Raw genomic sequence first — 26,116 nt, 5'->3', positions numbered from 1 at the left:
GCGAGTGATCGAGCAAGCGCAGGAGGGAGATAGAAAAGGGAGAGCACAGGAGAGCAAGAAAAAGAAGCTAGAGCCGAGAGAAAGAGAGAGTCGCAGGAGGAAGAGGGAGAATGCACGGTGTCTGGGTAACACTTCCACGCTTGTATCCAGGGCCTTTGTGAATACACCATGGGATGCATCGGCTCCAGGACACTGAGTAAGCCCCGCTTCTCTTCCCTCTCTCATTGCGGGCTAGAGGGGGGTTTGGATGGGGGGGGCGGGGGGAGGATGAGAAGGAGGATGGGGGTGCTGCGGGAGCGAGGGCTTGTGTGTGGAGACTATGCATGGACAGGCTTTACATATATATGTGTGTGTGAGGTGTTTGCTTCTCTTTCAGCGCAGGGTATAAGCAAGATATCTGGTCACAGAAGCCGGTATACACAGCATACAGGCAAGATGTCAGAGACAATATGTGTTCAAATGTGCTACTGTGTGTGTGTGGTTGCATCCCCCACCTCCCCTCTCCCCTCCCTCCCTTCCTCCTCCCATCTCTTGATTTGTGATGCTGTTTGTCAGTATGTATATGTGTGTGTGAGTAGGAGGCAGAGCGGGATGGAGAGGAGAGAGAGGGAAACGCTGTAATAGTGCTTGGAGTGGAGAAAGAGACAAGGGATAATGCCATCAGGGGTGTATGCACAGTTTGTTATTATTTGCACGAATAACAGGGATAGAGGGGGATAAAGAAACGAGCAGCAGAGGAAGAATTTCAGTGCAGGCAGGCAGGGAGGAGGGGAGACGGACGGATGGCGATGGGGAGAGGGAGGGGGGAATACGTGCAGGCGAGTGTGTGCGGGATTGTTGAGAGTTTTCAGGTGAGAACCCTCCTGAATAAACTCATAGATGACATTTTAAGGACTGCCGCTACATGGGGAAAGACTGGGAGGGGTTGTACGAAGAACAATATTTGGTTAGGATGATTGTAGTTCAAATATGTTGCAGTGCATAGTCAGGTCCTGCATGTATGTAGCATGAATCACGCTCGAATGGTAACAAACACAGACTTCCTCAGGTGTTAAATATTAATGAAGCACTTAGCATGTCAAGCTCTAAACATGTTGAAAGCATGGGTCTGAACACACATTTAAGTCACTCTGAAACATGCTTAACCTTTGCAGGGGTCATGGATGTCAAAGCCAGGTTACAGACTGGATCTCCAGCGTGCATGAGGATGTTAAATATATCTAGAACATACGAGTGCTACGGTACATGACACAGTTAGGAGGGCAGCTGTGAACTGAATACAGCAGGAACAGTGTTACAGTATTTGACACATTGCACAGCAGCAGAGGAGGTCCTCTGTCAACACTCAGGTCAGGACAAGAGACCTGACAAAGCCCAGCGACTGCAGCTGCTGCTGGGAGTAATGTTATTGAGGAGGACACCAGGCTTTGGAAAGGTGCCACATTAATCTGAATACTGACGCTCCTTTTTATAAAACATTTCAATAAGGCAGCTCCAGTAACAGTTTCAAATCTGTGATAAGTGAAGAGCTGTGAAAAATGCACATCCAGAGCACGCTGTTGTCAGTCACATGTCGTGGAGAGTGTAGACCTACTTATAGACACACGTCATCACGAGCTGCGTGCACTGACATCTAACATGAATGTGTAAATAAACAGAGAAGCAGCTCGTGCGTCTGAGCATCAGGAGCAGCAGCAGTCGACAGGCGTGGTTGTGTTTATCCTGGGTCACAATGGTTTGAGTGTGTGCCATTGATCGGCCTTCTCAACTGCAGTCCATGCTGCCAAGCAGAGATCAACAGGAGGAGCAGGATCTGTGCGGGAGTAGCCCTGATGTATCTGTCTGCCCTCCGGTAACACTATCTCTCCCAGCTCCATCATATCTGGGAGTGTGCTCTGATATCTGTTTGTACCCACACAATGCTGTAGTGTGGCAGAACTCATGCCTCTGTGCACTACAGAGCCCAGCAGGTCGAGCACGTACATACTGAAGACTTTATGATAGCTGTTTGTTGGATGATAAAGTGTCCCAGGATAATTGTGATAAATGTCATTTTAAGACCATTTAATGCCAATATAATGATAATATAACCACACCCTTTTAAATAGCCAATAGAGAAAAGTATTCAAATATAAAAGTAATGAAATAAAACCACTCAAAGAAAACGATAAATGAAGTCAGTGTTATACTGCAGTTCATTCTGGCTTCATGTTTATTAAAATGTTATATTCTTATGTAAACAAACACAAAGGGCAATATCGAGGTCGCCAAAAATGATCAAGGTCATGTCCCTATATCGTACGATAAGTCGATAACGTGATTATCACACAGAAGACACTATCGTGGCATCTTCTTAGTGACAAATGTTGCAGGCAGACAGTGTGGATCGGATCATTTATTGTCAACAAAATGCAGTTTTTGTCCAGTTATGAGACGCAAGAAAAACAAAAACAGTCGTGCATTTGTTTCACGTTAACAACAGAAACCCCAGTGAGACGTGTTCCCTCGATCAGAAGCTCCACCGCACATGAGAGAAGTCAGTCTTCAGGGATTTCTGCCAAGAAAAGGTCTATTTTAAACCGAACCAAGTAGTTTTGTTGCCTATACCTGAGGAGATTCCTGGCAGAAATCCCTGAAAGCTAACTCCCATGTGCACCTCCGCCAGTGAGGTAATGCCTGCCTGCCTGCCTGTCTGTCTGTCTGTCTGTCTGTCTCTGATATTGGATATTGTTAGCAACATCTCACGTTATGCAAAGATTTGATCATGGGCCGAGGAAGAACTGTTTCCGTGGCAGCGGGGGTGTAACATGGATGGGTAACCCCGATACTATGGTCGCCATCATCACATTAACAATCAGGGAAACTTTGTCCATCAACCCCGACTCTTTAACACCAGGCCTCATTGATGTAAACACAGACCAGGAGGCCACGATGGAGCCGGTTTGATCCTGTAAATAAATTCTGTATCATTGAGGGTCGTGTTTTAAACCGACCCTTTTAACATCTGCTTTGGCCCAGCCGCCCCTCACCATCACGGTTAGGGTGAAGACACACTGATGCACAGTAGATTTCTGCATCCATCACCCCTTCAGAGAGCAAACGGCCTTGAGAAGCAGCCGATGGGAGGTGCTCATTCTTCTTCATCTCATCAGCGGGGAAAAGGCAACGAGATCTACTGCAAAATAACTACAGACTGTATGTTTGTCAGCTCGTGTGTGCAGCACACAGCTCGTGCACGCTTCATTCCCGCTGTCACAACGTCGTGATGCATTTCCAGATGTAGAGTGTGACATTCGACTAATTATTATGCCTGAAGCTACGCATCAGAAGCATTTCTCTGTTTGCAGTCACCAGGCCACACTCTACCTGTGAGTGCTGGACACATTCATCGCTGCATCATCGTGTGCAGATAGCTGCTATGGGTCAGGCTGCAGTAGGGAAGTTATAGATATGAATGTGGGACATTATGACGACTCATCTGGGTGTGCTGCCTCCCTCTTCACTTTCTCGAAGTTCGCTTTGCCACTGCTGACACACCACTTACTGATTCAGAAGCACTAAGAGCAGATTATGTGTGTGTGTTTTTGTCTTTATGTAAATGTGTTTATAGCACAGAGTGGCTCGTGCTGAGAGCTGGCATCAAATGTGTGGTCATATTCATAATCTTGTTAGCTTGTTCTTTGAGCAGTTTCTCATTTAAATCATAATGTTGCCCATTTGAGATTTAATATGTGTTAAGTTCTTGTACAGCGGCTTGTGTTCTTAACGTCTTTAGTAAGAATGAGAATCCGGTTTATTGCCAAGTAAGTTTCTCACATACAAACAATTTGCTTTGGTGTATTTGTGCATAAGATAAAATATGTAATATTAAAGGTATTACAAAAATATAACTATCAAAAAGAAGAAAAAATCAATAAAATATGAAAAGATACCATAAAAATATGTTCAATTAACAAAAATAGAAGAAAAATACTATGACAATAAGTTTCTATTTCTTAAGATACTGAAAAAAATACATAATTTTGTATTGTATATAAATAAACTCAAACAGTATCCAGCTGCAGAATGTGCGTCTGTATGTTCACGTGTATGCATGTGTCGTATGCATGTGTTCTGTGAATGACCTCCAGTTTACATCCGCCTCTCATATGGGCCCATGTGTGGGTGTAAATATAATATAGGCGCCGCGGCTGCTTCACTGCTTTGATGGATGGATCGACTTTATTCTCCACCTCGCTGACAATCCGTGTTTGGCTTCTCCCAAGTAGCCTAGAGCAAAGGTTATATATATATATATATATATATATATATATATATATAAACACATAAACATATACAGTATACAACAGTGCGACTGGGCAGGGAGCAGCAAATAAGTTCTATAAATAACAAGTGTTCCCTGATGCAGTCGTTCTGTGTTCACTATGTTTGTCCCCGCTAACAACACGCCTTCCCTCACACGTGGTCAACAACTGAAGTCCCACATTTGGCCTCAAATCTGTCCCACTGAGGCGGAGGCTGATTGATTGGCTTCTGTCCAGGCTGGAAAAGTCTTGTACACTTGCACACATCCAAGGTGAATGACTCAGTGATGTAGTGCCTCAGAGACAACGGGGGGACCTGGTGACCCTTATCTGTGTGTGTATGTGTGTGTGTGTGTGTGTGTGTGTGTGTGTGTGTGTGTGTGTGTGTGTACACCCAAGGCTTCATATAGCATAGGGTCTTAACCTACAGATTTATGCCTCTGCGTCATATTCTCTACTGTGTGCCTTGTTTCTGGATATGATTAAAATGTACATGAGTGTGTATGGAAATGGTATCCTCTTTTAATCACACACACATTTAGGCTCTGCATTTAACCCCTCCTAGTATCCGGAGAAGTGTGCAGCTATTCTATTATCAGCGGGGAGCAGTGTGGGGGTGCAGAGCTCAAGGACACCTCAGCAGTGCCCAGGAGGTGAACTGGTACCAGTCCACACTCCATACTCGGTCCATTCAGGACCCTGTGACCCTCCAGTCCCTACGGACTGAGCTCCTGCCGCCCCGTACGTGTACGTGTGTGTGTGTGTGTGTGTGTGCCCCCGTACGTATCATTTTCAGCCTGTATGTGGCAGAAGTAAGAGGCTTGTGTGTGGGCTCATGATGGCAGGCGTTTCTGTAAACAATGTGACTCAGCCACAGAGTGTGTTACGAAATTGAAACATAATGCTGTGAAAGAGAGAATTTCATCTCAACAATTTGATCCTTGTGTGTGTGTGTGTGTGTGTGTGTGTGTGTGTGTGTGTGTGTGTGTTATCTGTATACAAACCACTTCAGTAGTGGGGAAGTAAAAATGTCATGTTCTCAAAAGCTCCTTTGAATAACAAGGAGTAAGAATAAAAACAACATGCTGTCTGCTGTACACTTCACCGCAGGTTTTCTTCCTCTGGACACATTCAGACAGCATTTCTTCTGTTCCAGTTTTAAATATTCATCATATACTTCGCAGACCATTAGGATGCTTATGGAAGTAATCAGATTGATGATGCTGCTGTAGATTTGTAGGGAAGACAGTCGACTGTTACTGCTCTAACCTGTTTACCCTGCATCAGGGATGGAGGTCTGCACATTCATGCCTGAACATATTAATGAGGCGTGTCAGGCCAGGGGCATGTGGATTGGGAATGCCATTTCACAAACTAAATGGCAGTATTCTACCTCCTGCTGTGCTTCAGTGTCTGTATGTCAGAGCGCCTGGATTATGTCCTGAGACACACTTGGCTCTATTTTCCTCGATCACACTCTCCATCATATGGGCTGTGGTCCTCAGCTGTGTTCCTGCTGAAGTCTGGAGCTCAGTGATTCGACATCTGCACATATTGCTGCATAGAGCTGCTCTCCAAGCCGGTGCCCCGTCATGGCAACCAGCCTTACTGCAGCTGTTATGGTAAACAAGCACCAAGCCCCTCTGGTTGTGTAGTGCTGCTGTTGCAGGGCACTGGGAGTACAGAAAGACAGATGACTCTCAAAGGCTTCCCACTTCAGCTGGAGCCGTCAAGCCACTACAGCCAGAGCTGGAGTTGACAGTGCAGCGGCTGCAGATCTTTGGTTGTTCGTTACGCACGGCCGCGCTGCTCCCTCTTTTTCTCTCCTCCATCTCCCCGCCCTCCCTGACTCCTTCTCGCTCCTTCTCCTTGGCTGAGCTAAGCCTGGCTCCCCTATGACCGCAGGGGGGTATCCAGGGCTACACCGCTGTATGTGCGGGGGAGGATGGCGAACGGCAGGGGAAGAAAAGCTAGCTCAGAGCTCTGGTCATGTGCCCTGTTGTTGTTTCCTCAACGAGGGATCCTGCCTGACTCCTCAAGAGCAGATTTACGCATCCGCTTACTGTGCTGCTGACAGCTCAAGAGCATCACTTACCCGGGTGCAGAAATACAAAGCGTGGCACAGCTTAAGAAACCACTGAGATCCTCGACAATGACTACTGACCGATCATCTATACAGATACTCTGAACTCTGACAGCATGATATAGAAATCAAACCCTTGTTGCAGCTACATATGTACACTGTACTGAATGTGTCTGGTTCATTGCTGTGTAGAGACTGCAGGGCTTCCCTTGGTAGTTTGCACTGCTGCAGTCCAGAAAACTCTTGAGCCATATTGTGATTCATGTTGGGTGGTAGAGTGACTGCTAATCTACTAATTGGCCAAATGAGGCTGAGGGATGCAGAGGAAGAGAGGGAGCAGTGTGTGTTTCATACTGTGTGTTGCTGTAGGCCCGATCTATGTGGCTGTGCATATATGTTCACGTACAGTTTGTGTTTGCAGGGCAGATATTTAACCCAGATGGGGAAGAAATCTGGGACACTCTCTCCCGCCCAGGCAGAAAAGAAGACATCTCTCTGTCTAAGTGATATCAGCCCATAAGTAACCACCTCACACCACACTCCACAGTGCCAAAAATCAAACAAGCATGACTCATCCTTCTGAGGTCACACAGAGTTCATTTTTAATAGTGAAAGCAGCACCGGAATATTAATGTATCCACCCTACGACAATGACAAGTCCTGATGCAAAGTAGTTTCTATATTTCTACGAAATGTTTGCATTGTGTTGGGTGACCAGCTGATCCAGAGTAGTTGCTGCTTCCTCACAGTCTCTCACAGTTTAATAGCAAAAAAGGTGGATTTGCAGCAGAGCAGAGGGTACTGTGTACAGCTGAATCACTGGGAAAACGCTTAGAGTGTAAAAACAACAATTGGCAGTGTAGCTCGCATTTGTTGGGGCTGGGATTTGCCCTTGAATTGTGTATTTTAATCTGTCACAAGCTAAATTGCTTTAAGTAAACACTGTGTTTCCAAAACAGCCTAAATTGAATTTCACAGGAAGAAATATTCTCACAATGAAACACTGCTTTTCATTTCAGGGATGTAGGTTTAGACCCAAAAGCTGTAAAACTGATGAGGCAACAGGCAGAGTTAAATGACTTCAATGAAGAGTGCAAATCATTTATATCTACGTGATAATAATTAACTAATAAAACGGAGGGAAAAAGACAGGAAGTAAAAAAGACAAGACACAAGAGGAGAGAGACTTTCAAACTAAAACAGGAAACAAATTATAACAAAAACCCTAAACCATGACAACAAGCCCAAATTTGCAATAGCTGCGACCACGTATGTGCATGCATCCACACGCTCATCATGCATCCACACACTCCTCATGCATCCACACACTCATCATGCATCCACACGCTCATCATGCATCCACACGCTCATCATGCATCCACACACTCCTCATGCATCCACACACTCATCATGCATCCACACGCTCATCATGCATCCACACACTCCTCATGCATCCACACACTCCTCATGCATCCACACACTCATCATGCATCCACACGCTCATCATGCATCCACACGCTCATCATGCATCCACACACTCCTCATGCATCCACACACTCATCATGCATCCACACGCTCATCATGCATCCACACACTCCTCATGCATCCACACACTCATCATGCATCCACACGCTCATCATGCATCCACACACTCCTCATGCATCCACACACTCATCATGCATCCACACACTCATCATGCATCCACACACTCATCATGCATCCACACACTCATCATGCATCCACACACTCCTCATGCATCCACACACTCATCATGCATCCACACACTCCTCATGCATTCACACACTCCTCATGCATCCACACACTCATCATGCATCCACATGCTCATCATGCATCCACACACTCATCATGCATCCACACACTCCTCATGCATCCACACACTCATCATGCATCCACACACTCATCATGCATCCACACGCTCATCATGCATCCACACGCTCATCATGCATCCACACGCTCATGCATCCACACACTCATCATGCATCCACACGCTCATCATGCATCCCCACACTCATGCATCCACACACTCATCATGCATCCACACGCTCATCATGCATCCACACACTCATGCATCCACACGCTCATGCATCCACACACTCATCATGCATCCACACGCTCATCATGCATCCCCACACTCATGCATCCACACACTCATCATGCATCCACACGCTCATCATGCATCCACACACTCATGCATCCACACACTCATCATGCATCCACACGCTCATCATGCATCCACACACTCATGCATCCACACACTCATCATGCATCCACACGCTCATCATGCATCCACACACTCATGCATCCACACACTCATCATGCATCCACACGCTCATCATGCATCCACACGCTCATCATGCATCCACACGCTCATCATGCATCCACACACTCATGCATCCACACACTCATCATGCATCCACACGCTCATCATGCATCCACACGCTCATCATGCATCCACACACTCCTCATGCATCCACACACTCATGCATCCACACACTCATCATGCATCCACACACTCATCATGCATCCACACGCTCATCATGCATCCACACGCTCATCATGCATCCACACACTCATGCATCCACACACTCATCATGCATCCACACGCTCATCATGCATCCACACACTCGTGCATACACACGCTCCTCATGCATCCACACGCTCATCATGCATCCACACGCTCATCATGCATACACACGCTCCTCATGCATCCACACGCTCCTCATGCATCCACACACTCATCATGCATCCACACGCTCATCATGCATCCACACACTCGTGCATACACACGCTCCTCATGCATCCACACGCTCCTCATGCATCCACACGCTCATCATGCATCCACACGCTCATCATGCATCCACACACTCGTGCATACACACGCTTGTGCAGCCACACACGCATTTGACCTCCATGACAAATTTCAGCCTTCTATAGGGCAAAGAAAGTGAGAGAAATTTCCGCTGACCAACCGTCAGCTTCTCAAAAAGAAATGTTTGCTCAGCTGCAGACGCGGCAAAGACTTAGCCCCTCGTACACAGGGTGCCATGGACACTTGTTGATATTGATTTTGGACATTTTACCAGTTTCAGACAAATATCTAATAAAGGAACTCTCGCTGTTTAGTATTGCTAAAGCATCTTTCACCTCCTGTAAACGGTCATGTCTTAAACTCAACACCTCCAATTTGTAAGACACGTTTTGGCTGAAAGATGTGTACTGCAGTCTCCAAGCAGATATTTGTGTGTGATGTTTTAGAGGCTGTGCAGTACACCCTGTGGCTGGGAAATTGACTGTGACACATAAAATCGGCGGTTTGTCCCTTTAAGGTAAATGTACCCTGGTAATGTACAAATCAACTATTTATACATACAGGGACTTCATGTACCTTCTGTGTATGTTCAGAGGTATTTAGGGAAACACAAGGAACACTACCTACAGGAGGAATACACAAAGTGGGTTGAGGGAAACTGGGTCGAACTAAAAGGGAAATAAAACACTCGATCCCTTCTGGAAGTACCTCCTCTGACGTATTAGAGATAATGATACTTGTACAATCTTTACAACTGAAGACCACTGAAATGAGAAAATCCCAGGTTTGAGTGTTGCATTAACTGTACAAATGAAGCGAGGCGGTCCTGAATTGTAGTTGGCACACCCTTCCCTGTGAGTGTAAAGAGGGTCAATTTCTGAAATGAAGTCTGTCCCTCGTCTCCTGCCCTGGCAGTGATCTGATGCGACTGGATGGAGTTCAGAGGGAGGGTAATATCTGAGAGCCCAACAGAGACAGAATGGAGCTGATGTCTCTGAATCACTGGGTCAGTGGGTCACAGACATCACTGGACATCCAGAGAGCCAACAACTCTCTTTCTCAGAGCTGCCGAGGACTCACTCTTGATTGCCAAATGCAGCTGTGAAAAGCATGATTGGCTCAAGAAAGGCACACACACACACACACCCACACACACACACACACACACATAGAGAGACACACAGAGTGCTGATACAGGAGGGAGCACATCTGACGGTTGTACATACAGACCCTCTGATACAGAGAGCAGGTACCTAGAGACTGGAGCTGTGTTTAAACTCCATTACCACTACTGTCGCTCTAATTAAACCAATGTTTTAATTAGGATTTGGACAGCCAGGAAAGAGGAGGGATAATAACGTTCATTTATCCAACAGAGAGCGTCTATTTCAGATGACTCCCTCATCTGAAGTGTGCCGGGCGGATGGCTTTGTGTATGATCTGCCACTTTGTAGTGCATTATCACCTGAAGTTAAATGATTTACATGTAGAGGAAGTTCATTAAGGAGAGACAGACGATCCCCCGGAGTACAGCCTGCAGGTGGTTGATGGAAACTCCTGGTGGTGATGTGCAGGTGGTGGGCTGGAGACATTAGAAGTGTAAGTGTAGATGAATTAAAAGGGGCTGATGTTTCATAATATCACCAATCTGCATATTCTTCTGGATGAAGTTAAGTCTCGTATAAAAGGCAAAACTTTATTCCCTAAGAGCAGAGGTGCATGAAGTACAAAAGTATCAGCATCAAAATATACTTAAAGTACTAAAACTAAAAGTATTCATTATGCAGAATAATATATATGAAATCACTGGGTTATAATTAGTGATCCATTAATGTGTTCATCAGTTTAATGTTGCAGCTGCAGGTGGCACTAACTTTAACGACTTTGTATACTGCCAGTATCTCAATCAGTAATACTATGTCATAATTCAATTGTTTTATATTTTGTATTAATATTATGAACCTGCAAAGTAACTAATGTTGTCAAATAAATGTAGAGGAGTAAAAGTATGTTTGCTTCCAAATTGGAGACGAGTAGAAGTATAAAGTAGCATAAAATGTAAATACTCAAGTACCTCAAAGTTGTACTTAAGTACAGTAAATGTACTTCGTTACTTTCCACCACAGATCCGAATTATGGAGCGTATACATGAATTATTTTTCACTTTTGTTCCCATTGGGCATTTGGCCTTCGCTGAGGTGGTATGGTATATTTATAAATGGATCAAACATTAAATACAGGTTGTAAATTAGAATTAGGAAGTGTTATGCATATGGTTTGGACTGCATTCATTTGCTTTCCTTTGGGGAAGTTTTTTTGCAGAAACCTTGACCACACATATGCTTACAATATATCACATGTGGTTACACTATATCACATGTGCTAACACTATATCACATGTGCTTACACTATATCACATGTGGTTACAATATATCACATGTGGTTACACTATATCACATTGGTTACACTATATCACATGTGGTTACACTATATCACATGTGCTTACACTATATCACATGTGGTTACAATATATCACATGTGGTGTGGTTACAATATATCACATGTGAGTACACTATATCACATGTGGTTACACTATATCACATGTGGTTACACTATATCACATGTGCTTACACTATATCACATGTGCTTACACTATATCACATTGCTTACACTATATCACATGTGGCTTACAACTATATCACATGTGCTTACACTATATCACATGTGCTTACACTATATCACATGTGCTTACAATAGATCACATGTGCTTACACTATATCACATGTGCTTACACTATATCACATGTGCTTACACTATATCACATGTGCTTACACTATATCACATGTGCGTACACTATATCACATGTGCTTACACTATATCACATGTGCTTACAATATATCACATGTGCTTACAATATATCACATGTGCTTACACTATATCACATGTGCTTACACTATATCACATGTGCTTACACTATATCACATGTGCTTACAATATATCACATGTGCTTACACTATATCACATGTGCTTACACTATATCACATGTGCTTACACTATATCACATGTGCTTACACTATATCACATGTGCTTACACTATATCACATGTGCTTACACTATATCACATGTGCTTACACTATATCACATGTGCTTACACTATATCACATGTGCTTACACTATATCACATGTGCGTACACTATATCACATGTGCTTACACTATATCACATGTGCTTACACTATATCACATGTGCTTACACTATATCACATGTGCTTACACTATATCACATGTGCTTACACTATATCACATGTGCTTACACTATATCACATGTGCTTACACTATATCACATGTGCTTACACTATATCACATGTGCTTACACTATATCACATGTGCTTACACTATATCACATGTGCTTACACTATATCACATGTGCTTACACTATATCACATGTGCTTACACTATATCACATGTGCTTACACTATATCACATGTGCTTACACTATATCACATGTGCTTACACTATATCACATGTGCTTACAATATATCACATGTGCTTACACTATATCACATGTGCTTACAATATATCACATGTGCTTACACTATATCACATGTGCTTACAATATATCACATGTGCTTACACTATATCACATGTGCTTACACTATATCACATGTGCGTACACTATATCACATGTGCTTACACTATATCACATGTGCTTACACTATATCACATGTGCGTACACTATATCACATGTGCTTACACTATATCACATGTGCTTACACTATATCACATGTGCTTACACTATATCACATGTGCTTACACTATATCACATGTGCTTACACTATATCACATGTGCTTACACTATATCACATGTGCTTACAATATATCACATGTGCTTACACTATATCACATGTGCTTACACTATATCACATGTGCTTACACTATATCACATGTGCTTACAATATATCACATGTGCTTACACTATATCACATGTGCTTACACTATATCACATGTGCTTACACTATATCACATGTGCTTACACTATATCACATGTGCTTACAATATATCACATGTGCTTACCGTACACTATATCACATGTGCGTACACTATATCACATGTGCTTACAATATATCACATGTGCTTACACTATATCACATATACTTCAAAGCTCACAACCTTTTACTAACAATACCAATAACGGCAAACAATAAATGCATTGCACTTTGTTGGGAAGACAGGAACACCCCCCCCCCTTTGTATCCTGTATTCCTCATTAATAGTCTGTATAATTTAAGAATAATTAGTTTTTGGGGTAATCTGCTTTATTTCATGGAACCTCTAATCCAGTTGCTGAAAATGTCATTAACTAATATTTTGGTGTTTTATAAAATGTTATTATTTGTTTTTTTATTTAATGTATTTATCTTTATTTTATTTAGCTGTGACCAGCATCTCTCTCGCTTGCTTTAGCCACAGTTTTTTATTTAATTTGGCACGAAGGGCATGAGGTTGTGTGTGTGTGTGTGTGTGTGTGTGTGTGTGTTCATGAATGTGTGGACGCATGTGCCTGTTCTTATGACACGTCACCCTATGAACCTTGCTTAGTACACATTACTGTGAAAGTGTTGTTTGTGTGTTTGTTGTTCTTTTAGAAGGGAGTGTTAGAAAAAGCTTTTCAAAATAAAGGGTGAAAAATAGAAACGTGAATATAGAGACTTTGATATTATGGGATAGGGAAAGTGACGTAGACATGAGAGAAAATACATTTTGTGGGATGTAATTGAGAATTGAGTTAAATGAGTTTCCCTCCTCTCTTCTCTCTCTCTGTTCTCTCTTCCTTTACCCTGCTCTCAGCGGGAGATAGCGTGCCAGTCCAGAAGGATGGGGAGCAGGTAAGTCTTCAGTCCCTCTGGCTCACCCTTCTTGTTGACTTCCTCTGACAGTGGACTGCTCCACCTGAGGAGCCAACATGGCTGCTGATTTAAAGCCCAGTTTCACAGGCAGCTACATGATGAGCTGCAGCAGCTCACCCCACTAGCTCTCTGTAACTCAAGGTGCTTACGCTCGTAGATTAGTGAAGTAGCGCACACATCATGTCAATGTCAGTCGCTTAACTTCCACTTCACCTCCCCGCTCGTGAGATGGTGGTGGGGGGGGGGGGTGTAGTTGGAACAATGGCTGGTTCTGTCGGCTCGCTGCTGTTGCTATGACGTCTGTTGCTTGATGTCCATCAGAAAACCGCTGCTCAGTTCAAAGCAAAAGAGCAGAAGCATCATTCTGTCTCCTCTCCTCTCCTCTCCTCTCCTCTCCTCTCCTCTCCTCTTCTCTTCCTCTCATCTCCTCCTTCCTCTCCTCTCCTCTCCTCTCCTCTCCTCTCCTCTCCTCTCCTCTCCTCTCCTCTTCTCCTCTCTCTCCTCTCCTCTTCTCCTTCCTCTCATCTCCTCTCCTCTCCTCTCCTCTTCTCCTCTCTCTCCTCTCTCTCCTCTCCTCTTCTCTTTCCTCTCATTTCCTCCTTCCTCTCCTCTCCTCTCATCTCCTCTCCTCTCCTTTCCTCTCCTCTTCTCCTCTCTCTCCTCTCCTATCCTTCATGTCCTCTCCTCTCCTCTTCTCCTTCCTCTCATCTCCTCCTTCCTCTCCTCTCCTCTCCTCTCCTCTTCTCCTCTCTCTCCTCTCATCTCCTCCTTCCTCTCCTCTCCTCTCCTCTTCTCCTCTCTCTCCTCTCATCTTCTCCTTCCTCTCATCTCCTCCTTCCTCTCCTCTCCTCTCTCTCCTCTTCTCCTCTCTCTCCTCTACTCTTCTCTTTCCTCTCATCTCCTCCTTCCTCTCCTCTCCTCTCCTCTCCTCTTCTCCTCTCTCTCCTCTCCTCTCCTTCCCCTCCTCTCTCCTCTCTTCTCCTCCTTCCTCTCACTCCTCTCCTCGCCTCTCGCCTCGCCTCTCCTCTTCTCCTTCCTCTCCTCTCCTCTTCTCCTTCCCCTCCCCTCTCCTCTCTTCTCCTCCTTCCTCTCACTCCTCTCCTCTCCTCTTCTCCTTCCTCTCTCTCCTCTTCTCCTTCATCTCCTCTGCTCTTCTCCTTCCTCTCATCCTCTCACTCCTCTCCTCTCCTGCTGCTTTACTGATCCCGTGCTCTGAAGCTGATCCCCCTGCGACAGGACACAGGAGAGGGAACCATTTTGGACTAAAATGTAGAGAACTCTACTTTTTCACCAAATGCACTGCGGACTGATTCCATCATTTATTTATGCATCATGCCCCAGAAAGGCCTTCGGTCCAACAGAGAGGGAATAAACTAACTCACGTATACACACACACACACACACACACACACACACACACACACACACACACACAACACACACACACACACACACACACACACACACACACACACACACACACACACACACACTAGAGTTGTCAGGGCTGATGAAAGCAACACAGTAAAAGCTGCTTGAAGGGGCCAGCTCTACCACTCGAGTGTGTTAAATCTCTCATCAGACCCCCTGCTGTGAGGGTGAGGAAGAAAGAGAGTGAGGGAGTCGAAGAGCAAAGAATAGAATTACAAGAAAAAGAAGGAGTGAAGAAATGAACGAGAAGAGGCTGATATCGATGAACACGAGCTGGTACATCATGCAGATAGTGAGCACCACCCTGGTAGTCGCTCGCTCATTATGTCAGCATTAAATAACATTTAACTGATCATTCTAAACTACATGTATTCAAGTCATCATAAGACCTGAGCAATAGTTTGACATTTTGTGAAATATTTACTTTCTTGCAGAGAATTAGACGAGAAGATTGAAACCACTCTCGTGTCTCTTCAGTGAAAATGAAGCTACAGTGAGCCGCTGGTTAGCGTAGCTTAGCATAAAGACAGGGGGAAACAGCTAGCCTGGCTCTGTAACATAATCTAACATAATCTGTAAAACTCACAAATTAACACACTACAATTCCATGTTGGTTTAATCTGTGCAAAAACTGACGTTTGTATGGAGTCTATATGCCAGACTATCTCTGTTCTGGGCAGGGAAACGTCCTGAAGGTTTTTGTACGGATTAAGCAAACAAGATATTCCGTGTTAATCAGGGAGCGTCAGAGGTGATGAAAGGCAGATTTTGTTGCCTTTGGAAAGAGTGAAGCTGTTTCCACGTTTTGTGTGGAGCTCAACAGCTGCTGGCTCCAGGTTCATATCTACCGAACAAACACGTGGAGAGTATATATATTAAATGTGTTATATATGTTGGGGCCCTGCAGATCGTCAGGAAGGTGAAAACATATCCCCACCTGTGTCCCCGGTCCAGGTAGAGTCTGATAGAGAGGAATGCTGCTTATCTGCTTTGTCCCCCAGCATCTGACAACACACACACACACACACACACACACACACACACACACACACACACACACACACACACACACACACACACACACACACACACACACTCCCCTTCCTCCTGATAGCCCCAGTCCCCTGTCTACATGCAGCATCAGATAAAGTTCAACGCAGCGCTGACATCTCTCTCACTCACACTCGCTTCTTCCGCTGGCTTTCAGTGTTTTTTGGCAGCACATGTAACCGGAGCGGCGACTCATTCATCCGCAGCGTTTTCACTCTGCTATACACAACCAAGCAAATATACTGATCCCTGTTTAATCCCCCCCCCCCCCCTTCTCCCTCTCATTCCGGTCCTTGACTCTTGCCTTCCTGGAAAATCCTGTGTATCTGTCTCTCTTCTGCCCCGATCTTAATTTCTCTTCCTCTGCATGTCCGATGTACAACCCCCCCCTCTCCTCTCTCCTCCCCCTCCCATGCACGTCAATGTCCTCTCTGTCCTGTCACTCTCTCACTCTTTCCCGCTCCTTCTTTCCCCATCCCCCCCTCCTCCTATATTTCTCTTCCTCAGCATGGACGTTCAGATTTTTCATGGGAAGGAATCAATGTAAGTGTTGTGACACCATTCCCTCGTCTACTTCTTCTCTCACCTCTTTTGATTCAACTCACCCTTTAGCCATTAGCTCTCTCTCCCCCCCTCACGACCTTCCCTCGACCTCGGCCTTACAGTCGATCCCTTTCGGTTTATCGTAGTGGTGCACGGTAGTCAGGCACAGAATTGGTGCAGAATAAAAAAGTGAACTTAGCATCAGGATTTGGGAAATGCAGATTTGATCTTTTGTATTAACCCAACATCTCCATCACTTCTCTCCACTCACCCCTCTCTAACACACACTGTCCCGATGTCTTCGTGTGCACCGTCACACTTCCCATACTATCCTTTTCTGCACACTTGTTCCCCCCCTCCTCCATTCCTCTCTCTTCTCTCCCTCTAGCTGTCTATGGAAGACACCACGTCAATCCTGCCTCGGCACAAGAGGAACTCAAATGCCTATGGCATCGGGGCTCTGGCTAATGCTTCTCTGTCAGGTGTGTCAGGTGTGTGTCTGTGCTGTAACTGGTAAACTGACCCCATGCTGGCTCGGCCCTTAGCGGGTGCTAGAGTCAGCATGGTACCCGAAAACGGGTTTCCCTGAATCACTTCCTCTTCACACCCTAATAACACTCGTCAATGGCTCCTCGTGGGCCATTGATGGAATTAATTCCGCCTGACAAACACAACTCACACACAAAGTGCATCATCACACAGCTTGTTGCTCTAAGGAAAAGGTGAGTGGGAAGTGTAGTTCTTTATGTTAAGTGGTTGTGAACCTGTGTAGTATAAGTATGGATGTTTTGAAGCGTGTTGAACACAGTGCAGTGCAGTCTTTCTGTTATTTTGTGCAGTTTATTTGAGTGCAGTGCATTGCAGTGCAGAGCAGCTGCTGCACTGTGTGGGGTGGTACAGATTTGTCTTGTGATTTATTCATCACTCAGAGAGAATCAAACAACCAGAGACTTACAGTACGTGCCATCATGTGTTGGTCACATGAAATATGGAGCACAGCCATCACGCAGAGATCAGCTGGTGTCCCCGTGGTAACAGGATATTAATTTATTTTTTAAAAGATGAATGTTCTGCAGAGTCAAGTTCTCAGACAGACAGCGAGGAGTTTTCTGCTTACCCAGCGCAGCTTAGCAGAGGTGTGAAAGCGATTATGTCAACAAGCCAACCTCTCATTACTCATGCCACACAGTCACCTCACCCCAATAAACCCATTCCATCCCATGATGCAGCTTCAGACAAGACGCATCTATTGTCCTCCTTGTAGCCCCATGCAGACAATGAGTCTCATTAAACACATGAACATCACCGTCGCAACCCTTCGTCATTTAGCTATCCCCCTGACATGTTCATGAGGACCCTCATTAAACTACATGTGATGGGATTGGACTCGACTGGTTTATCTTAGTTAAAGCTGCCAATAATCCATATTTATAAAACACTATACCGTAGGTCATTTCATATTATCTGGTAATTCAATAAATTGATAGTCTATGAAATAACCACATGGCAAAATCTATTAGTTAATTAAATACTTGGCAAATTAAAAGTATTTTCTTATTTAATACAAAACGTAATTGCAAAATTAGAAAACAGTTTAAAGTGAAAAAAAGTAATAAATATTTCCAGATTTACACGGACTTTGTCAAACAAATACAGAGTAATCAGATTAAGACAATAGTTTGATTTAACTGAGTTTGATTATACTTTTAGAAATATTTGAGTTACTATGTGCTTGTTATTATACATTTAGACGCCATAATTGTGCATCACGATATGTCCACATATGATTTCATCACAATACGATTCCATTGAAAGACGATAATGGACTTTATTTATATATTTAATTTATATTTGAATAGTTTTAATAGATTAATCATCATTGAATTATTGCACAGCCATAGGTATTTGATTATTCATATTATTATCAATAATATTAATAATAATAATAATATATATACTTATATATATATATAAATATAAATATATAATTATTAATTTAAATTTACATATATTTCTTTTTTTAAATGGGACAAAACTATAATCATACGTATCTATATATTTGTTCCAGGTCAGCCTCTATGGTAGAAATATAAAGAACAACAGGAACTGTCCACCAGTTCAGTCTAATCCTACTCGGACATCCATAGATCCACAAGCCATCCCATCTCAGCATCCCTGACGAACAACAATCCCACACGTGATGATAACATGTCCGTCTCATGTGTGCTTCTCCCCTTTCTTTCTGTTTGTCCATTCTCCACTTTATCTCCAAACAACAACCCTGCTGCTTCACTTCCTCCTCCATCTTTCCTTCATCTTCTTTTTTTAATTTAACTTCACACTCTTGCGATCCTCCTTCCCCCTCCTTCTGTCCCACGCCCTCTGCACCACCAGGTGTGAGCCGCACTATGAAGGAGAGAGTGACCAAGCCCACAGGCATGGCCCAGGGTCGTGTCGCTCACATGATTGAATGGCAGAACTGGGGCATGACGACGGTGGGTGCAGGGGGCGTCCCCATGCCCCGCATCAGCACCGAGGAGCGCGAAAAGGAGCGGCGGCTGGAGAGCGACGCCTACAGCGACCTCAGTGAAGGAGAGAAGGAGGCTCGCTTCACTGCAGGTTGGAAACACACACAGAGCCGGTTCACTGGCATCAGCAGAATGATGCCCCTCACCTCACTTTGGGGGATTTATTCAGCTAGTTAAATATAATGAAGGTCGTCACAAAGCTTGTCCTTTCTTGACCTCAGGTATCCTGCAGCAGTTTGCCGATCTCGGAGGCGACGCTCATGGCCTGGACATCGATGGATGGAGAGAGCACGCGGTCGGGCTCCAACCAGGGCAGCGTGGCTCATCTGAGTGAAGTCAACCAGGAGAGCATCTCCAGTCGAGGTAAAGGACTACAAAGAACTACAAATATGACTCTACGGGGCTTGTGTTGCAGAACAATCTCTACATGAAGACAATTGTCATTATCACAAGTTCATTAAGATAATTGTCATTAGAATTTAAAATTAAAACTAATTAAAGCTAAATGGTATTTAAAAAAGGAATAACAACAGACTATAAGAATATGTGTCACACAGCTGTGGTGGAGGAAGTATTAAGATATGTTTCTTAAAGGAGGTAACATTACAGACGCAGCAGCACGAGCTCCACAAGTTAACAACACTGACAGCCCGTCACTACAGGCCTCCCTCCAAAGCCACTCCTGCACAATTATCTTAATGAACGTAAACAACAAACATGGCTGGTATAAGTGCTCACAGCTGCTCGTGGAAGCTCAATAAGTGCACAGCAGAGTGCAGGCAGGTCGACTTACAGTCAGAGCGTTTGATTTATTGATCGCTGTCGGGATGTTAAGACAATATAGCAACAATGTTTCTGAAACACGTCACCCTCCTAGTTCAGTGAAGCAAGATGTACTTAAAGTTCAAGGCGCTCGTCCTGCAGCAGAAAGACCCGTGTCAGTGTTGTTACATTATATTATTATTTCCTAATAAGCACTGTGTATGCAGGGTTCAGTAATGATAATCTTTTCTACGTTATGTACAGTTGGGTCATTAAATATAACTCATATTTTATCCAACCGATCAAAGTTTGTAACTATAACTATATAAATAAATGTATCTCTAAACTGCACGTTAGTCAGAAGTAAATGTACTTACTCTCCACCTTTAGCATTTAATGGAATAATGTACAATAGTTTATATTTAATATATGTTATTATATACTTATAGCACTGAAGCAGCAGTCGGATGGGAGTGTGTGGGTGCAGATAAGCAGCTTGCAGTAAAGCATGTGTCATGTTGCTTAGTAATGAGCACACACTGTTCCATGTCCTCCTGGCTGCAGGCGAAGCTCATTATTCACTTCACATTTTTCAACATGGACTGTTGGAAGGTAAACGCTGCATCTGTAGATTATTCCACAGCAAACATCTCATGAAGTTAGACTGAGGTTGATTATAAGATAAAGACTGTTGCACATTTATTATTTATGTTTCTTGGACTTATTTTTCCATTTTAATTTCTCTTACTGCTTTTTATACGAGCACCAAAGCAGATTGATCCGTAGGATATGACGCTGCATCAAACTATCCCATCATTTGTTTTTGTATAAACTCTCAGGGTGAACGTGTGCGGCTGCGTTTACTCTCGAGTCCAATTTAAACCTTTCCTCTGGAGAGAAAGACAAAAGAGCAAAACATGGAGGCTGCGTCTGCACTGTGAGGAATCAACAGTGGAAGCTGTGCCAGAGTTCAAACTGTGTTCAGTACGTCAAGGAGAGCAACTGTCACAACACTTATTCAGTCAAAGTGGACGTTTCATCTGCACTCAGTACGTTTCTGCATTTATCTCCCAGTCAAAGCTCCTTCTTCTGTTCAGCAGATCCAAGTACTGATTTAATCTGCTGCACTTCAAACTCTTCTTCATTTGATGATAACGGCTGAAACCGTATCACACAAACACAATTACAGGTTCATTAGAGCAACAGCTGTTAATGTTGCTACTAACATGTGACCACACCTCTATCCTAGCATCTCCCAGTTACCTCCACCTGCACCTCTAATAGCAGCTGCTGCCCTTTTTCCTTCCTTCCAGATCAGATATTGCACCACTCCTCAGCAGAGGTGTGGCCTCACACATACGTCGCCCAGGGCCACTACTGCCTCTCCTCCTCTGACGCCTGGGAGCCGATCAACAACGACTCCTCCGGCGTGGTGTCTTCTCCTGCCGGCTCCTACGTTGTGGGGAACGATGGGTACGACGGGCAGGCGGCGGCTCGCTTCCTGTCGCAGCAGCAGCAGCAGCAGTTAACTCTCCAGCAGCAGAATCAACTTCAACAGCTGCAGCAGATCCAACAGATCCAGCACTACCAGCAACAGCAGCTCCTGCAGTACCAGCAACAACAGGTGGAGTCTCACCTTGTACCCTGTCAGATACAAGGTGCAAGCATGCATAAACATGAGCAGAAGCAAAGCGTGTAACTCAGATTTAAGGTATTTTAATGTTACAACACATGATCCTGTTTGTCCTCAGAAAGCTGTGAAACTTCCAGGCCCATAAAACCTTTTAGCAGCAGGTCCAGTAACTCGCTCTGTCGATGGAGGTCAAATGTTTGTGAGGTTGTGTGTGTGTGAATGCATCAACACAAGCTCTCGCAAAACTAGAAAGTCACTCAGCTGAAAAGAACGTTATTATAAATGTAATGTAATAAAAACACTTTATTTTACAGCTCCATAGTTTCCTATCATTTCCTAGAAAGAAACTGAACTGACACTAAATTATTAATAAGATTCCTGGAAAGCAGAATGTAATTTGGTAATAATTACAAGTAACGTTTGTCTCCAACTGAACACTAATGTCCTCATAGTGTACTCAGATAGTGTAAACTCCAGAGCAGAGCAGGTCAGCTACAAGCAAACGTACATCTCTGAGTTATCTTCTCTTGTTTATTCATTTAACTTGCAATACACTCTGAAGTAAACACTTGTCTGGAAGATGATGAAAGAAAAATTGCAAATTGGTTTATAAGAAGACATTTCCAGAAATTGATTTCTAGGAATTAGTTCGAGTAAATTCTTCTGGAAATGATAAAATCAGCACAAATATAAAACAAAAATGAAATGACAAGCCTGAATCTCTGTGCACAAAGAAAAGCAGAATTGTTCACATTGTCCTCTTCCTCTTCCTCTTCCTCCTCCTCCTCCTCCTCCTCCTCCTCCTCCTCCTCCTCCAGTCGCTGGAGCACAGGCTGCACAGTGCCAACCACTCTTTGCAAGTGACGCCCAACAGCACCATCCACAGTCTGGTGCACCCGGCTCGCCCACCGCTGGTGGATCTGTGGAACACGGGGCCGATGGAGACCTATCCCATGGACGCCGGAGGCTACATGGGTGTGGCGGCGGTGGTGGAGCCGAGCCTCTGCGTTCCCTCTGCAGAGGATATGGGAACAGAGCACTCCCCACTACTGGAGCAGCAGGAGGAGGAGGAGATCACGGTTAGATTACATATTTATAATGTTTAATCTGCGATAAAGACACTACAGGGTGAAAACTATTAGTAGATTTCACTACTTGATAACTTATTTAAGACAATTCTTTTCTTGTATTACAAGTTTTCTGAAATATGCAAATGAGGCATTTTCCTATTAAATATGTGCTAATTTGCACACTTTTCTGTATAAATTCATAATTCTTGTTTAATTTAATTGACATATTAGATGATTTTAGATTTCTCTTTTTATATTATATATACAACAGTAAAACAGCCATTTAAAACAATACATTTTTGTCCTGTTTTTTAGGAATCAAATGTTGTATTATTTAGGCTATAAATGATTTATGAATAAACTCCTCTGTAAAAACCTTAGAAATATAAATAGAGATGAAACTGGAAAGTTTGGTGTAAGTGTTTCCATTCACCGTGTTTCTTTAACTCCTAAACTCTAAATATTTCAACCACATGAATGCAGTAAAGATGCTCATGAGGTGCATTATGGGTATTGTAGGATCCAGACCTCTGTTGCTTCAATTGTGACCATTTCTTGTGTGTGTGTGTGTGTGTGTGTCCCAACTTTATGGAGATGCATGAAGCTTTTCAGCATCGACTCAGACATTTGTGTCAACATAATAATAATAATAATCTTTATTTGTATAGCACCTTTCATACAAGAATTGCAGCACAAAGTGCTTCACAGCAAAAACATAACAATTAGTACAAGGACAGAATAAGAGCATTTACAGAACAATAATCACAGTGTTGATGTACATGAGTCTGAAGTAGCATTAAAAATAGTATGAAATAGCAGAATTAAAATAGTATAAAATAGCAGATTAATATATTATAAACTAGCATAATTAAAATAGTATAAAATAGCAGAATTAAAATAGTATAAAATAGCAGAATTAAAATAGTATAAAATAGCAGATTAATATATTATAAAATAGCAGAATTAATATAATATAAAATAGCAGAATTAATATAATATAAAATAGCAGAATTAATATAATATAAACTAGCAGAATTAAAATAGTATAAAATAGCAGAATTAATATATTATAAAATAGCAGAATTAATATATTATAAAATAGCAGAATTAATATATTATAAAATAGCAGAATTAAAATAGTATAAAATAGCAGAATTAATATATTATAAAATAGCAGAATTAAAATAACATTGGAAAGTAAAGAGATATAAAATATCACTATTAAAAGGCTAAAGTAAAGAGATATAAAATATCACTATTAAAAGGCTAAAGTAAAGAGATATAAAATATCACTATTAAAAGGCTAAAGTAAAGAGATATAAAATATCACTATTAAAAGGCTAAAGTAAAGAGATATGTCTTCAGTTTACTGTTGAAGATATTGAGCGAGCTTGCCTCCCTAATGTCTGCAGGTAAAGTGTTCCATAGTTTTGGTGCATAATTGCAAAAGGTTGCATCCCTGATTTTCTTTTGGATGTTTCTGGGAACATTTGATAAACCAGTAGTGGATGATCGTAATGTTCTTGGGGGCACATAGTTGATTAGAGAGTTGGCAGTGTAACGTGGTGCGGTTCCGTTTAGAGCTTTGTATACAAGGAGGAGGACCTTAAAGTCTAAAAGTTAAAAACAGTTTGTGACTAAGATTCAACAAGCCAACACTAATGGCCACCACATCTGCATCATCAAGCACATCTGGGAAGTCTTTCCCAGTCGATGTTCATACTCTGCTGGTTGCCTGAAAGATGGGAAATCAGTCAATACATCTTTGGGAGTCAGTTTGCAGTAATTAATATCAATATAAGACTTAATGTGATTAAACCTTGTTCTGTTCTTTATTAGTAATGTTTACTGGATCTTCTGTGCGTCTGTCCTGCTCAGGAGGACGAGATGGCGCTGTGCATGGAGCCGGAGTTTGCCTCGTTGACTCCGCCCAGGCATCAAGGGGATGCCTCCGGTGGCAGTAGTCCGGGGCAACCGCCGGCAGAGCCAATCACAGAGCGGAAGTCCTCGGATGTCACCTCCAGCCTCGTTCAGACGCTGGAGAAGGAGGAGGAGGAGGGGCACGGCCCGGCCGCTTCCCTGGCAACCAACTGAGCACCTGGCCATGAAAAGACTCCTTATTACAAACTGACCGGGGAGTCGGTGAGGGATGAGTAATAATACAATATATATATATTAATCGGTTCCTTTTCAGGTATCAAACACACAACTCTTTTGGTTGCGAGATGAATTCTTCAAAAACGGGTGAGAAACAGATTTCGGAGGTGGACTCACAATGAGACAAGAGCTGACGCAACAAAGGACACCTATTTCTTCGTAAGCCTTACATCCCAAAGGTCATTGAGCAGGAGCGGAACTGAAGGAGGAGGAAGAGGAGCGACTGAGCGAGACATTTCCACCAGGAAAATGAAACCATGTTGAGAGGAAGAGGAGGGGAAATAAAACGTGCATGCTTTTTATGAAGACAAGCAACTCGACCCTGTCATCGTCTGATAATAACAATGAAAATCTATCATAATAGGACATTATAATAAGAATAATTTTGTAATAAAGCAAAACAAAAAGGAAGAACTAATCTATGTATAAGTGTATGATAAGATATAACCGTTTTCCTCTGGGAGAACTACTCTGTTTACAGCTGTTACTCGACATATTAGTGTTTAATCCAATTCATTTCTCTGTTGCATCGAACACGCGCAGTATACTTTATAAAAGGCGATCCAAACAGTGTCACGTGTTAGTAAAAGTAGGCTCAGAACATGTCAGCGTTTCAGTGAAATGCAGATTAACCCTCTTAAAATACATTTAGTGGCACCAAGATGCCCGAGGCACAACCAGGGACCCGTCCTGCTGACTGCACACACGAACCTGCACAGATAAGGATTGTACTGTAAGATAGAGTGCTTCCTGCTGTCTCTCTGTATGCATGTTCCTTCAGAGCACTATGGAGTACCTGTACTATACGCCACTGTATAGA

The 26,116-nt window shown here is 43.2% G+C and overlaps 1 protein-coding gene across 1 annotated transcript; it reads left to right on the top strand.

Annotated features, from left to right (window-relative positions):
* fam131bb (family with sequence similarity 131 member Bb) lies at positions 1-26,116 on the top strand. Its single transcript, XM_029452107.1, is given in 9 exon segments — positions 1-196; positions 14,064-14,101; positions 17,535-17,637; positions 19,541-19,765; positions 19,896-19,915; positions 19,917-20,037; positions 21,750-22,060; positions 22,888-23,148; positions 25,018-26,116. Coding segments are annotated over 9 exon segments (1,323 nt in total). The 5' UTR covers positions 1-168; the 3' UTR covers positions 25,234-26,116.

Source organism: Cottoperca gobio, chromosome 16 (assembly GCF_900634415.1).
Source record: "Cottoperca gobio chromosome 16, fCotGob3.1, whole genome shotgun sequence".
Classification (NCBI taxonomy): domain Eukaryota; kingdom Metazoa; phylum Chordata; class Actinopteri; order Perciformes; family Bovichtidae; genus Cottoperca; species Cottoperca gobio.
The sequence above is the reverse complement of the archived record's forward strand: the minus strand, read 5'-3'. Positions and strand labels throughout refer to the sequence as shown.